Source organism: Andrographis paniculata, unplaced genomic scaffold, assembly GCF_009805555.1.
Source record: "Andrographis paniculata isolate CXL003 unplaced genomic scaffold, ASM980555v1 Contig65END, whole genome shotgun sequence".
NCBI lineage: Eukaryota > Viridiplantae > Streptophyta > Magnoliopsida > Lamiales > Acanthaceae > Andrographis > Andrographis paniculata.
Window position 1 is genome coordinate 4,636,313 of NW_026137601.1, and position 16,813 is coordinate 4,653,125.

The 16,813-nt window shown below is 34.4% G+C and overlaps 2 protein-coding genes across 3 annotated transcripts; one reads left to right on the plus strand and one right to left on the minus strand.

Moving 5' to 3' along the window:
• The first annotated feature begins 3,959 nt into the window (after window positions 1-3,959).
• LOC127262460 (adrenodoxin-like protein 2, mitochondrial) lies at window positions 3,960-7,536 on the plus strand. The gene is made up of 8 exons (XM_051291150.1): window positions 3,960-4,089; window positions 4,738-4,815; window positions 5,220-5,284; window positions 5,942-6,003; window positions 6,222-6,328; window positions 6,513-6,562; window positions 6,706-6,788; window positions 6,869-7,536. Exons 2-8 carry the CDS (start codon window positions 4,758-4,760, stop codon window positions 6,981-6,983), a joined length of 540 nt encoding a protein of 179 aa, XP_051147107.1. The 5' UTR covers window positions 3,960-4,089; window positions 4,738-4,757; the 3' UTR covers window positions 6,984-7,536.
• Window positions 7,537-7,683: 147 nt separating this feature from the next.
• On the minus strand, window positions 7,684-12,257 carry LOC127262459 (U-box domain-containing protein 33-like). Of its 2 annotated transcripts, XM_051291148.1 has the most exons (8): window positions 11,692-12,257; window positions 10,793-10,914; window positions 10,483-10,604; window positions 10,269-10,373; window positions 9,752-10,178; window positions 9,530-9,670; window positions 8,956-9,465; window positions 7,684-8,878 (listed from the first exon to the last, which is right to left on the minus strand). In XM_051291148.1, exons 1-8 carry the CDS (start codon window positions 11,915-11,917, stop codon window positions 7,940-7,942), a joined length of 2,592 nt encoding a protein of 863 aa, XP_051147105.1. In that variant the 5' UTR covers window positions 11,918-12,257; the 3' UTR covers window positions 7,684-7,939. The 2 variants fall into 2 exon arrangements, with proteins under 2 accessions (XP_051147105.1, XP_051147106.1); XM_051291149.1 differs by lacking the exons at window positions 10,793-10,914; window positions 11,692-12,257 and having other exon boundaries at window positions 10,441-10,525.
• Window positions 12,258-16,813: the final 4,556 nt, after the last annotated feature.

The following is a 16,813-nucleotide window of genomic DNA, read 5'->3' on the forward strand; positions in this document are numbered from 1 at the left end:
GAAGCGTTAGATTTTCACTTAAACTAAGAGGGCATCAACCGCTATCAGCAGGTGAATCTTCTAGTAGCCGTTTGTGATGAACCTCTAATTGATTTGGAGTATTTTCATATTATATACTTTGTTCGTATGTTGCCTGACAATGTGGACACTTGAAGCTCTATATTTGTCATGTTTGTTTTGCGTCGGCTAATGGTTAGGATTGGAACATTTTGTATAAGTAGCAGCTATATTAGTAGGCCGCTCGTTATATTGTTGCTATGTCTAACGGTCATCGATAATGGTTGTGATTGGAACATTTTATCTGATGCCTATTAGATTGCTTAATATTATAATGTTGTTGTGGCTATAATACATGTTTTGTTTAATTTTGCCAATTGCATATCTCTTAGTACCTATTGTTTAATGACAATGATTGAAATGTTGAATGCATGTTATAATCCATGTTATAATGCCTACGGTATATTTTTGAATACCTATTGTTCAATACTCAAGGATAATAGTAGTGATTGGAATATTTAATTGTGCCAATTGTATAATGTTGGTCCCAGATAAATATCTTACAACATCACAATATCAAATCTAAACTTACCATCCAAACATCAAAACATCCATATTCATACCACGGAATGTGACAATCAAACAACATTTCACATCCATCTTCATACCTACACCAAAGCTAAAATTTGAACATCAAAACATCATTATTCAAACCTACACCAAAGCTAAAATTAGAACATCAAAACATCCATGTTCTTCATTACTACTATTACAACACAAAACGAGATGGGACGAACCATCAAACATATAACCAACTACTCAAAACAAGACTTCGATAAGTTTGATGTACCTCAGTGTAGCGCGCAAGACTTCTATTTCACGGTGTAGTCCTTCTACAACCACCTTCAGTTAAGATACTTTATCCATGATCACCTTTGCTTGTTTTATTTGCTCCCCATCAAACGCAACGGATTGAACCTCCGATTCAGTCACATCATCTCTATCGTTGCTCCACTCCCTAAAGCGGGTGCTTAGCGGATTAAACCAACGGAAAAAATCACAGGTTCCAACGCGACAATTACAAAATAATTTACCTTGAGTTTCCTTTGTTAGTCCAACAACACAGGTTGCTGCAATTGACCCACACTTGCATCGTGGACATCGATACCTTAGCTCAAGATTTCTCCGCCCCCTAGACTTTGATTTTGAGTCGCTAAACGACATCTCTGATTATATTTAATAGTAAATATTAAAATGATTGCAAAAAGATAAAAAAAAAACATAAAATTGTTTATATCCACATAAAAAATTTCAATGATAGGGATCTTAAATCATAAAATTACTGAAACCAAATACCCATGCAAAAAATGAGGTTCAAGAACAACGATCGAGAATCATAAAATTACAGTGATAGGGATTTCAATATTTCAAATGAATTACTAAAACTGATTACCCACCCAAACAAATTCAATCCAGAGATTAAATCGACTGACCCTAAAACGATAAATTTGGTAACCCTAGACCCTAAAGGAAACCCATTGCTTCACAACGATCTACAAGTGATGATAAAATCGAACGATGAAATCAATCCCGATTTTAGAACATAAATTTCTGGAAAAAAAAAAAAAGAAATTACTGAAACTCCAAGCAAATAAAATAAACTACCGTTCGAAATAGAGGTTCCCGAAATTTGCGGAATCCTAACTTCAAATCAGGTGACAAGAAGATGTTGTCGAAGAACTGAGCCGTATTGGATTTTGGGCAAGGAGAATATGCTGTGAAGTTAACGAAGATTGAAGGAAATAAGTTAGCATACAATATAGTTTAGGGGGTCATTTTAGTAACTTCATAGACAGATTTATCATTTTCTAGACCAACATTCGCATTTCAGACTCGTGACGTACACTCTCCATTAAGTCCTAACGAGTAGGGGGGTTTTGTGCAATATTTTACAAACCACAAGTACGTTTTTTGAAGTTTTAGAAATAGAGAAGTTTTCAACAATTTCGAAAAATTAAAGGGAGATTTTATGCAATTTTGCCTATATTATATTTTTAAAAGTATTTATGAGAAAGTGTCATCCAAAATTTTTGAGTGAACAAAACCTGAATGTTAACGTTTTTATGAGATAATAAAATATATTCGATATGTCTCAGACACCTACAATATTGTTTTTTATATATCTCAAATATTTTATAATATTTTTAAAATATAAAATAATTAATTATATTTCGTCTCCACTCAATACTTTATCTCTCACGTCATCCAAATAAAAATAAATAAATATACAATTATATCTCCCATCACATAACATAATTTTCAAATGATGTGATTTAATATTATCCATCTAAAATTTTGTACCAAAATTAAATATTGTATTATTTTTGGAACAAATGTAATAATATATTTTATAGATTGAAAATCGTGTAAAAATTTTTATAATATAAAATAAAATTAACATATAATGTGTTTGTTTTGTTTTTAGGTTTGAGTTTTAATTTGAATAACAAAATTTTAAATTAAAATAATTATTTGATATGATATAAATAAAAATAATATTATAACATTAATAAATATTGTACTCCTTCCATGTTTTATCATGAATAGTTTTTGTAAAAAAATAATAAAATCAAAATTAAAGTCTATAAACAAAACAAAACTTATAATGGATTTAGTAAACAAATAAATTAACATAAATAAAAATAAATTATAAAAATATTAATATGTTGAATAATAAATAATTTAAACTAAATATAATTGTATAAATATTTATATAATACAAAATTTATGAAATAAAATATACAAAATATAAAAATATATATTATATTAGTTTTTATCATTAATATTTATCTTTTCATTATTAAAATTAACATTATTTTTATTTATATAAAAATATAATAATTTCTACGTTCCAATCTAATATATTTTTTTTTATCATTTTTTTGTTTGTTTTATTTAAAAATATTTAATTTCAGTTATAATATATATATTAAAATACCTGTAATTTTTATAAAAATATTTATTTTTCGTTTGTATATTTAAAGATAAACATTTCAAAAGAATTTCAATAAAATATTACAGAAATATATACTTTTTCATTCAAATTTACTTTTATTTTTTTAATTCTTCTATTAAATTTTTTCAATTACTAATTTTAATAAAATTAATAAATTAATATTTAATTATTATCTTTTATTTAATATTTATTTAAAACAAATATTATTATATTTTTTTATTTACTTTTAATTTATAATTCAAATTTTAAAAATATTTTCAACTAATTTTTTTTTTCTTTATCAATTTTAATATTTTACTTTTTAAAATCTTCGTATCACCCATGAAAAAATAATAATTTTAATTATATAAATATATTATAATTATAAAATATTCTCCATAATTAAAATTTTTTGCCCTGCTGACATCCACATCCGTTGTCACGTCGCTCTTTCTTCTTCTCCTCATTCTTTTGTTTCTTTTCTTGTTATTTTTTCCTTTGTTCCTTCTTCTTTTCCTCATCTTCTCTTGCTTTCTTCATCCTGCTGTTCGACCAACCTGCCGAGGTGATCGGAAGATTCTGTATACAAGGATATTATTTTTTATTTTTGTTTGTGTTAAAACAAAACAAAAATATCATTTTATTATTTAGTAATTATGCTACTTATTTAATATAATTAATATTTTTATAATTTTCAATATATTACAAAATATCGTTACTTTAATATATCACAAAAATCTAGGTGCAATGAATCACTCTTCTTCCGTAGCGGAGGTAGTACTATATTTTTTTTATTTTAAGAAAGTACAAAAACGATTGGTTCGAACCGCAAGCTGGATGTGAGAACGAAGAAACTCAAACCGAACCGGATAAAAACGGTTTTGGATGCGGTTCGATCGGGGCCGGTTAGAAACCGGCGAACCGGCGGTTCGAAATCGATTGGGCAAGTCGGTTGCGCACAAATGCCTGAACGACATCGTTCGATTGCTTTTCTTGTGGAGCTTGCCTCAGTCGTCTCCTTCGGTTCCCATTCTGCGTGGGAATTACGCATTGTGTTTTTATCGCAATTCGATTCGCGCGTACTTTGGTGAACCGAGGTATGTTCTTCGGATTCTATGTGCTGCTCTCGATTTGTTTCCTGTTCGGAGGTTGGGGGAGGAGCTGAGAGTATTGCTCCTAGAAGCAAAAATCCTGGAACTTGATGACCGTGGATGATTAGTGATATTGATCGCAATGATGAGCAGACAACTTTTCCTTTTTTTTTTTTTGACTTTCTTCATCTTCTGGTTTTATATATGATTGGCTGCTCAATAAATTTGATACTGTGAATTTGGAATGAGACTTTCAATTTCGAGAAGTGATAGTTGCTGAAGTAGTTAACGTAAATTCGAGCTAGAAAGACGTTGCCATGGCTTAGCATTAAGCAAAGGGTTGATTATATTGCAAAACGCAATCGCCTCCCAATTTCTAGGATATTCAGAAATCCGTACATAATTCCATTGAATTTAGGTTTTCTAGAATTGGAATCTGTATGTGGAAGGTTGCATATATTTTGCATCAAATCTATTGTCTTCACTTTTAACGAGATTTATGGGTATATATTATGCTGTGGGGGGAGTTTATGCCTAACATGATTTTTGCATCTAGATTGAGGATATATATATATATATATATATTTGCAAGCTTCGATACCACCATGTCATGTTTCCACTTTGTTCATTGATTTCTTTTGCTTACTCATGTAGGTTTCACAGGTTGAAGGATTATGTTCTTTTCTAGGTTTTATTTGCTAGGAGCTCATATAATCAAGAGTCGGGTCAAAGGTTTGTTCTTTTAGCTAATTGGTTAAAGCAATTCACTTATTGAAACTGAAATTTGTTGTTGCCTGCTGTAGAAACCATTTGATATAATGCACTAGTCAATTCACTATGATTCTCATTTTTGTCTCCTATGTAGTAAGTCAGCATACTTGCGAAAATGCAGTTAGTACATCTTTGATAGATGCTTGTTTAAACTATGTTTGAATTGAAGATCATCCTTCCACAAATAAGGAAGGAGAAAGATCTAATAATGGTAAGGGAAGGGGTGTATAGAAAGGAAGTGTCACCTTTGCAAGTTTTATGATATGATCATTTTGTTCTTCTACTTGTTTTTGTGCCTTTATTTTATTTTTTCCATTTTTTTTTTAATACACTTATCTAGTACTTTGCATTTATTTGAATTGCAGCTCCAACTCTTACTCAAAGAACGCCTTACTTTCCTGTATCCCATAATAAATTCCTCCGTGGTCTGGTTAGTTTGCTCATACCTCCGATATAAGTCTGATTTTGTATAATTTTAGCTTCTGCATTTGAATATGATAGGCATTTCGATGTAGTCAAGTAATTCCTATAAAAGCTACTGTCACTTGTTCCTAGATGCATTACAAACCTGATTTATGCCTATTGTCTGGGTAAATTGTATAATATGTTTCCCTAATTGAGAAGGGAACATATCTACCTCACCCTTAGTATAGTTTCTTGATGGATTATGAATATGAACTCTGCACATTTGGTTTAACTAAATTTTATTTAAGACATGCAGTTTGAAGATTAGGCATTACTATTAGGATTAGTATCATGTTGTGATGGACTAAGAAAAGTGGGAACCAGATGTTAGAAAAATTAGATATAAAATCCAAAACAGAAAAATATAATTGGAACAGAATAACAAGAACTAGCAACACTTTCATCCATTGAAGTGTTATTGTGAGAATAAAAATTAATTGGGGTTAGCTTTGGCAGTCACTTCCTCGTGCATTTAAGCTATCAGTGTCATTTTAATCTCACACCTTCTCTTTGTGTTTAACATGTTTCCTCATCTTTTTATTTTACATATTCAGTACATACCTGCACTATCTGATCCCGGAGAATAAACGTTGAGACCTGTTTATTTTTTTATATTTGTCAGAGACATGAATTGTTTAGCAGCACCTCTAATAAACCTGATCCAGAGGACAACAATGCAGAAAAGTAAGTATCTTGACCATTTTACCTTTTTTTCTTTTTTTTTTTTTTTTTTTCTGATTTGAACTCCCGATCAATATATCATCAAAGTCTTTAAGTAGTTAGTTTTGTTCTTAAGTAGTTTATGCCTCATGATTTTGTTACACCATCAAGCAGATGGTTCTAAAGGGTATACACTATGTGGAGTTCTTACAATATCTATATTCCTCTTATGCTCTCTCCAGAATAAATGTGACATTTGTTGACAAAGATGGAGAAGAGACTCATGTTAAAGTCCCAGTTGGAATGTCAATGTTGGAAGCTGCACATGAGAATGACATAGAACTTGAAGGTGACAATGCTGGTTGAGTTTATCTATATTTTACAGCATACAATATCATCTATAAGTAGCTGTTTGTTCCATTGTTATCAGACATCAATCAAGTTCATGCACTACCCTATGCAACAATCTTAATTTAAACAATTTTTGAGATAAAGAAGATCACAAGTTAGCTAAATTCTGTTATTTGTTGCAGGAGCATGTGAGGGATCACTGGCTTGTTCCACTTGTCATGTTATTGTGATGGTAAGCTTCTGCGGGTCAATTACCTTCCAACTAAGCTTTATTGTTCAATCATTCCTATGTTCTATAATGTGTAACCTCAGACAAATGGATATGAGTATTCTGACTCTTTGGCATCTATTATGCTAATGCTTTACATGGGGCAGGATGTGGACAAGTATAACAATTTACCAGATCCAACTGATGAGGAAAATGATATGTTAGATCTTGCATTTGGACTCACCGAAACGTAGCCCTCTTTATCTCAGTTTCTATCTATTTTTTATTTGGTACTTTTTTCACAATTTAAAATGCAATAATTTGCTGCAGATCTCGTCTGGGTTGTCAGATAATTGCCAAACCTGAACTTGATGGACTTCGTTTAGCACTCCCGGCTGCTACACGAAACTTTGCAGTTGATGGATATAAGCCAAAACCTCACTAAATCATTCTTGCAGATGGACAATGGTTAGGAGTCTTAGCATAGGTTGTCACGGAGGTTTCATACAATTTTGTGGTGTATCGCAGCATGGGAAGTGAACCTCAAATGGTGAGTAGCTGATAATTATACCCTTTTGAGTATATTTTATTCCTATGCTTTATTCGTTTGGTAATATCGCTGAAAAGAATAAAAAAAAAAAAATAGCCCTTTTGTGTTGAGGAGGAGCTCTTATTGCCCTTTGTTCTGTTTCTGGCTTACACATTGATAACCCGAATCTTATACGGCAACATCAAGTTGTCATTTAGTTCTTGCTCTGATAGACTTCCCTGCCGTTTGTTCCTTAATGCTTAAATTTTTGTTTTAAAATTTAAGCAATGCCCCGAAAAGGATTTAGTTCACTTATTCTTTCCCCGGGTTTGTGTAATTGGATTTGTGTAATTGGATTTGTGTTCTTGCTGCCATTTATTTTTTATTCTACCCCAAATTTAATGCTGATAAGGAATGATAATGAAATGTTGGAGCAACTATATAGATAAGGAATTGGTTAAGTTCTATACATTGGATTTTTACTTATTTCCAAAGTTGCATACTTCCAGGGTTTGCATAACTTTGTCCAAACTCTGCATGTCGACTGTTTGTTCTACGTATGCTGGAGTTAGTTAGCCTATTTAATGATATATGTCTGTGTGAGATGAGATCTACCCATCCTTGGTCTGTTAAATGAAGATTTTAGATTCTTGAATAATGAATCCCTCCCTTAACTCTGGTCAGATTTTGAAGTAAATAATGAAAATTAAAATAAAGATGTACCCTGGAATTCTCGAGGGATTTACATTATTAGCAATCTCCTATACAAAAGCTTTTAACTCCACTTGTGGAGTGTTGTTAAGTTTTATATCAATACACACATGACATGGGCACTTTTCCATAAGAAGAGTAGAAGAAGTTGTAAGTAGTTACTAGTTTTGTGGTGTTTGGAGCCATTGTTGTATGGCGGATCGGAGATGGTGATTGGGGACCATATTAAAGTGCAGAAGCTTTAGGTTTGTGACAGGGGATGTGTCGTGACCGCTCTCCAGCCATCCCTTGAGAGCCTCCGACTCATATGTATATCCATCTGCTGCCACCACTGGATCTTGCATCACTTCCTGGAAGATGGGACAAGTGAAGTAGGGAGGTATTCTTCCATGCTCTTCATATCTACATGAAATATTCATATTCATAGCTTCAATCACTCTCCATACTTGGGAACCAAGATCTGGTCGATTTCTCCGGTTCAGATCCGAACAGCTGAGGCCTAAATGTGTCAACTGCTGTGCTTGCACCAATGGCCAGGCCCCGGCCGTCGGGTCCAGCACCTCTTTTAGACTCCCTTTCTCCAATGCAGACCGGACTTCCTTAACTATCCTCATCGCCGGTCTCCCTGTTAACAGCCTCAACAATATGATCCCGAATGAGTAGACGTCCGACTTCACTGTCAGTTCTCCCGTTGCAAGAAACTCTGGATCAATGTACGCGATAGTTCCCCTCGGCCGTTCAGTCTTCCAAAACAATGTGATGTTGTTTTCCCAAGATTCGTTTCGTGGGAGCTGGCGACATATCCCAAAGTCGCCGAGCTTGCACACAAAGTTGGCGTCGAGCAGAATGTTGGAAGGCTTCAAGTCACCATGGATGACTCCCTGCGGCCGGCAAGAATGCAGAAAGATTAAAGCAGAGCAGAGCTCTGCAGCTATACGAACCCGGGTTTTCCATGGCAACGGGGGCGTGTTGTTCTTGCATATGAGGTGGTCTTCGAGGCTCCCGTTGGGTAGATACTCGTAGACGAGAGCCCATGCTTCGGGACATGCTCCGATAAGGTTGACAATGTTTGGATGCCTCAACCTACTTAAGATGTTCACCTGAAGCAACATTGCAAGATTAGTGTTTATGAATTCGATTCTCATATTTAGTAATAACTTGTGCATGTCGTACTCGCCTCTTGCTGAAATTCGACCGGCCCTTGTAAGCTATCGGGATGCAGAACTTTTATCGCCACTTGGGTGTGGCGTAGCCGTCCTATATAAATGCCTCCATAGCCTCCTTCACCTATCTTGTAGGACTCATCGAAGTTGTTCGTTGCCTCTTCAATTTCCATCACAGAGAATTCTGAAAAGAAGAGTTCTTCACCGAGCTTTTCTCTCAGCTTCTCGGCTACTCTGAGCGCAGCGTCTCGCTCAACCTCCAGCTCGTTTCGTTCCTCCTCGCACTTTTGCAGCAAGTCTACAGAAGAAAAAGTTTTCTGCTTTAACTCGTTGACTATTCTGTCAGCATCGGCGAGTCTGTGCTGCAGCATTGTTCTTTGTTCCTCGACAGCGCTGAAGTCGTCGAGTACTTTGTTGAGTTGCCATTTGATCTCTGCAGTTTCTTGCCTAGTCCTTTCTAGTGCTTCTTCGGTTTCTCTTCTGCGCCTCAGCTCCTCGGCGCAGATAGTTTCGCTTTCCTTCAGCTGTAATAACATGATACATTCATCCCGGAAGAGTATGTAAGGAAAGAGCAGTATAGAACATTACCCTGCGAATGATATCGATGACTTCTCTTTCAGCTTTCTTTCGCCTGATTGATTCATCGTATGCTTCTTTCCTGGAACTTTCTGCTTCCGCCACAAACTGGTCGAGTCTATCGTACAGCTCATCTCTTGTATTCTTCTCTACCTGCTCGAGTTCAACGAGCGAATCACATAAAATGCATCAGACAACCTTAGAAAACGTGGATGCAATCGCGTAAGTACATACGATTGTTCTGGCTGATGCAGAGGAATGAGAGTAGTCTTTGGGGCTCAGCTGAAATATAAGCGATTCAGACTCCGACCCAATCTCATTCACCTCGTGTTTAAGAGGTGTCACAGATGAACGATCGAGTCTTTCGCTAGAACTCGTTGAAATGCGAGAACCTATTGAAGGAGTTCTCATAAGGCTGTCTACAGAACTCGAATGGCTCGGAGGAGATTGCACCCCCGGGGAGCCACTGAATGGTAATCGATGCTGCATTCCATGATTGTCTGATTCCACCCTACGATGGCGCATTGCTGACTTCATTTTGGCGCCTCCCCCTTCTGCAACAGAGCTCGATCTCAACGGCCATACAGCTTCCTCAGCATATGGACTTGCTTTAATATGTTGATACTCTGCTCCGATGCTAACAATGCTTGGCTTACTTTCCCTAGTGAATGGTTGCATTGGGAATTAAATATTTGGGTGATGCAGTATTCATATGTAACTGTTCTTCGTAGACACTGTGCTAAACACATACCTCGTATGTACGAGGTTCTCTTTGCATATAAACCAGATGTGACAGAAACTGGGTGCTTCCTTGCGCACGTAGATTGCTTTCCTTGACCTCGGCTCCTTCATTCTTCTGCAACAACAAAAAGCAGTAAGCAACTTGTGAAACTTCCTCCTGGCAAGAAAGAATAAACAGAAACCTGTGTTAGCCAAAACGATCAAACTTTTCCAGCAACACACACCGTGAATAATGCCTATCAGCAGCTGCCCCCATGACGAGCCACTTGATGCCATTCTCGGATATAAGCTGCACGATGCCCTTCTTGATACAGTCTGTTTCTTTCCATATCTTCCCCACTCGAACCTACAGAAGAGAGAGTAAATAATTCGATAGGACGGGCGGACATGATAGTTAAATTACATCTTCTGTAAGGTACGGCTACAGACACTGGTTCTGGGCTGCTAAAGCATTCAGCAGTCAGTAGTCTAGTTAGGTATATCCATAAATAAAATAAATGGGAAATATGTGTGGAAGAGGAGCATATCATATACCCTTTCTTGGCCACAGATGTTGATATAATTTTCAAGAAGTTTGTGCATCTCTTCAATCTTGATTTGACGATATGCTTTAACTTCTTGTTCATCCATCAAATGAATCGGAACTTCAGTCCCCACTGTTGTAAATAAACCACAATTAAAGCAAAAGACCAGTAAAAACCAACCATTCAGACAAGCAAATCACCCCACCCCAACTTACATATGCAGCTGCTATTCAAGTCGAGTTTTTGAGACTTAACTCGAGCTTATACAGAGTCCAACTCTAACACATATCTTAATTTGATCTGAAGCTCGAGCTTGAGTTGAATATTGACAAATATATGAACTTATTCACTGTGGTCAAGTCTTATCAAGCTGAACCTACTCAACTCAACTCAACGATAACACAAGTATTTTTTCCAGCTCAAGTCTAATATAACAGGTCCTACTCGGCTCAAAGACACTTTTCGGCATGAAGAACAGACGAGTATTTCTTCAAACTTAGAGTTCAAGTCTTATCAAGGCACCTTTCCTGAGCTGAATACTAGTATTTTATCAAGCTCAACTTTTACTTGATTAGGTAAATTTTCAGCTAAACAAAGCTTTCGACGGACTCGAAGATCATATAAGTAATTTCTTCGAGCTTAGAGTTCAAGTCTTATCAAGTAGTCAAAGTGGTAAGACATCCCTGGAGTGTGTGTGGGTTAAAGAAAAATCTTATCAAGTATCTTCTAAATAGAGAGTATTTTTTCAAGCTCAAGCTCAACCTTGAATCGATTATGTAATTATTCTGCTAAACTTTCAACCAACTCAGCTCGTAATACAGTTGTACTTACATACACAAAATCATCGAAATCGATCACAAATAAATTAATGTTGCAAATATATGAAAGAGTTAAGAGTAGAGTACTGACGCATAGGCATGGTGTGAGGAGGCTGATGAACATGAAGAATACAGATTCTCAACCCCCTGGAGTTCGCCAGAGCCCACAGTAACACACTCGCATTCTCCTTCACATTCCCACCCAAGGCTACAAACATCACTCCATCGTTAACAAATGGAGCGGACAATGACGACGACGAAGTCGAAGTCGAGGGTGAAGACGTATACAACGTCTTTCCTAGCTCCAGTTCCTCCATATTTACCCGCGCGACAGCTGTTCCTCTCCAAAATTGAACTGTTTCAACCTAAATCGATCTCAAAATTGAAGTAACTTCCTTAATAGGCGGCGGATCCTCCTCCATGGCCATTGCCGAACCTCCTCTGAGTGATTCTGCATACGTCATTGCAGTCATTTTCATCAATTGTCAACAAACGTGCAGCAAATTTAATATTGGAATGAAATTTCAGCGAAGAATAGGCTGGACGAATTCAGCGTTGGTGAGGTCAATCAGCTCAACTGCCGTTGTTTTGATTTTGGTGGCTATTTGGGTGAATTTGCTTGTCTAATACAAGGGTGTCTTTCTTGACACTCCCTCCCTCCGGTAGTCTCATTTTATATTTCCATCGGTCCTCCATCAACTTATCATTTCTAATGACTCATTTTTTATTTTAATAAATATATTTTCAATTTACAATATATTTTTTTATATTTTAAGATAATAATTTTATTTTGTCATTTTTGTTCGTCTAAAAACGATAATCTTATTTTCATTTTTTTAACTAGTTTGTCATCTTTTTTTTTTTTTTTTTAGTAAAATTATCCTTATTTTTTTACAATAATTATATAAAGTAAATACATTTTAATTTTTTAGAAACAATTGTATATCCAATATCAATATAATATTATTTTCCTTAATTCGCCTGTCCATCAAATGTGTCTGTTACACAAATATCATTATTTTTATATTATAAATTAATAGGAATATTTTTGTCTTTTTACTATAATACAATATAATACTTCATCTGTCTCATAAAAATGATATTATTTTCTATTTTTGTTCGTCCAAGCATGCTTCGACCTTCATGAGCCTAGGAATAACCCAGTTCATTAGCGTGTTGAGCCATGGCTTTCAGACCGTGCTTATTTTTGTATAATATGTAGTTGTATTAGATAATTATTGTTGTATAATGTATGTATGAGAGAGAGAGAGTTGTGAGTTGATTTTTCTTTACTTTATGTACATTAACGCATATATATATATATATAGACGAGTGAGGCGGAAAAATAAATGATTGTAAAAGTATTCATATTCTGTCGACGTGGCCACTGCATAGTTTATAACACTCGTCCTTGGATGCTTTTATACAAAGAATGTGCCTCTTTAAAACCTTATTAGAAAAAAAAAATTCGGTGGAAAAAAATCCTAATGAAGGAAAAAGAGTACAACATTTTTGTATTAACGCGTTCCCTCTATTATCGATTTTATTTGATATCTTTCAGCCAACGCATTCCAATACCTTGTGTCAATTTTTTGAATGTTGCAGCCGGTAGCGCCTTCATAAATAAATCTGAAAAATTTTCAGATGATCGAATTTGTTGCACATTAATTTCACCATTTTTTTTAAGATTGTGAGTGAAAAGAAACTTCGGATATATGTGCTTTGTCTGATCGCCTTTAATATATCCTCTTTTTAACTAAACTATACAAGCTGCATTATTTTCAAACAAAATTGTATGAGGTAATACATTATCAGAATTCAAGCCACAATTTTTCTGAATATAGTGAGTCATAGACCTCAACCAAACGCATTCACGACTAGCTTTGTGAATTGCTAAAACATCAACATGGTTTAAAGATGTAGTTGTTATTGTCTGTTTAGCATATCTCCAAGAGATTGCGGTTCCACCACAAGTAAATAAATAGCCAGTTTGAGATTTTGCTTTGTGTGGATCAGACAGATAACCAGCATCAACATAACCAATTAATTCATTTCGAAATTTACTTAAATAAAATAGACCGATGTCATGAATCCCTTGAAGGTAACGGAAAATGTGCTTAATACCGTTCCAATGGTGCTTTGTGGAAGATGCGCTAAATCTGGCCAGTAAATTAACTAAAAAGGATATATCTGACCTGGTACAACTCCCAAGGTACATTAATGTGCCAATAGCGCTAAGATTAGTACCTCGGGGCCAAGTATTTTTTCTTTTTTTTTTCGTCTTAGCCTAAATGAATCTTTACTGAGATCAAGGGATCTGACCACCATTGGTATACTCAGAGAGTGAGATTTATTCATATAAAATTGTTTTAATACCTTTTGGGTATATGTCGATTGATGGATAAATATTTCAGTATTAACATGACCCACTTGTAATCCCGGACAATATTTTGTCTTTTCAAAATCTTTGATCTCAAATTCTTTCTTTAGATATTCAGTTGCAATTTGGATCTCTTCAGGAGTTTCAATTAAATTAAGATCATCAACATATATTGCAATAACGACAAAATTTGATCTATTTTTCTTTATAAAGACGCATGGGCTTATTGAATCATTAATATAACCTTATTTTATTAAACATTCGCTAAGACGGTTATACCACATTCGTCATGATTGTTTAAGTCAGTACAATAACTTTTTCAATTTGATGGAATATGATTCCTTTGGGTTTAATTTGTATACTCCAGGCATATTGAATTCCTTAGGAACTTTCATATAAATATCAATATCCAATGAGCCATAAAGATGTGCAGTAAATATGTCTAAAAGAAGCATGTCGAGCTTTTCTCGCACTGCTAGGCTCACAAGATATCTAAATGTTATTTCATCAACAACTGGAGAGTATGTTTCATCAAAATCTACTTCAGGCCTTTGTGAGAATCCTTGAGCTACAAGACAAGCTTTATATCTCACAAATTCATTATGCTCATTTCTTTTTCATACAAATACTCATTTGTATCCAACTGATTTTATATCATCTGATGTTTGAACAATTGGTCTGAAGACCTCCCTTTTGTTTAATGAGTCAAGTTCTGATTAAATCACATTTTTCCATTTTGGCCAGTCATTTCTTTGCAGACATTTATGACCTGATTTTGGCTTAGGATTCTCATTTTCTTCTATTATATCAAGTTCTAAATTGTATGCGAAGGCATTATCAATAATTGTCTCTTTACAATTACAATATTTTCTTGAAGTAACAAGTTGATTGAGTTTTCGATAATCTCATCATGTTCATCAAGATCATGCTCTTCTTGAGCAATTATTTCAGGGTTGACTTCTTCGTTAGATTGAGGTTTATCAATGTCATTCATAACGTGATTATCATCATTCATTCCTCTTTTCTTTCTAGAATGTTTGTCTTTTGAACCGGGTGGTCTATTATGCTTTAAGTGTGTCGTTGATTCATTAGCACTTGTAATTTGTCTATCAGGGACAATTATTTTAGTCGGAGCATTAACAGCTTGAATATATGATTGAGTGACTTTACTTGAGTCATTGAATGTATCCGTTAATTGATTTTCAATATTTTGCAAATGTATAATGCGTTGAACTTCTAGTTCACACTGCTTTTTACAAGGATCACAAATATTCAATAAGATTTTCTAATTAATTTCCTTTTTTCGGTTCATTTCTCTCCCTCTAATTTCAAAAAATATAATTCGTCAAAATGACAATATGCAAATCTTGCAGTGAATAAATCACCCATCTTAGGTTCAAGATATTTCATAGTTGACGGCGATTCATATCTGACATAAATGTCCAATCTACGTTGAGGACTCATTTTGTACGTTTGAGAGGGGGTGGAATAGGAACATAAAAAACACACCAAAAATATGTAAATGAGATATATTTGGTTCGTGACCAAATACTAATTGCATAGGGGAATAGCTATGATAGCTTGTCGGCCTCATTCTTATAAGTGTTCTTACATGTAATTGCATGATTTCAAGTATAAACGGGCAACATAGACCTCATTAGTAATGGTTTAGAAATCAATTGCAATCTTTTAATAAGTGATTCTTCCAGACCATTTTGTGTATGAACATGAGCAACTGGGTGTTCTACATTAATTACAATCGACATGCAATAATCATCAAATGCATTTGATGTATATTCACCAGCATTATCCAGACATATAGTCTTAATTGGATTATCGAGGAATTGTGCCCGTAATTTAATAATTTGGGCAAGCAATCTCGCAAATGTCATATTGCGAGTAGATAATAAACAAACATATGATCATCTGGTAGATGCATCAATAAGCACCCTAAAATATTTAAATGGCCAACATTGTGGGTTTATTAGTCCACATATATCACCGTGTATTTTTTCCAAAAATGTAAGTGATTCAATACTTACTTTAGCTGGCACTGGTCTGGTTATCAATTTACCTTGAGTGCAAGCAACACAAGTTAACTCATTTGAGTTTAACACTTTTTTGATCTTTTAATCAATGGTCATGCGAATTCTCAAGTATTTGCCTCATCATTATACTGTCAGGATGCCCAATGTGATAATGTTATATTTGAAAATCAGTAGTCTTTTGATCTAGCATGAGGTGTGTTTCAACAACACCTAATCTGACATAATATAAACCAGTAGATATTGGTGATCAAAAAAAATTTACCATCTGTATCACTCATAGTCTCAATGTGATAACCATTTTTTCGAATGTCATAAAAGCTCAGTAAATTCAGTAAATTTCTTCGAGCTTTAGTGGCCAACAGTGCATACTGTTATCACAATTTTCGTCCCAACAGGGAGAAATATAATGGCTTCTCCAGAACCTTCAATTAAATTTGCATTGTCATTGTATTGATATTTATCCTTTCTTTTTTCAAATAAGATAAATATTTCGTGTTTCAATATAGTATGTGTTGTTGCACTGTCAATAAAATATATATTTGTATCATTTTGATTGGCATCCATTTAACCTTCAAATATAAAAAAATGCAGTTTTAATAAAAAAATATGTAAATATTACAAAATACATTACAAAAGTGTAATATGTGATAATTTAAAGATTACAAAATATAAAGTAGCATAATGTAAAATGACATAATATGTCCACTGGGTTTGCTAGATCTACGAAAAAATCCGCTATATCAAGACGCGTTGTGTCGTAAACTAGAAGATCATCATCGGGATCG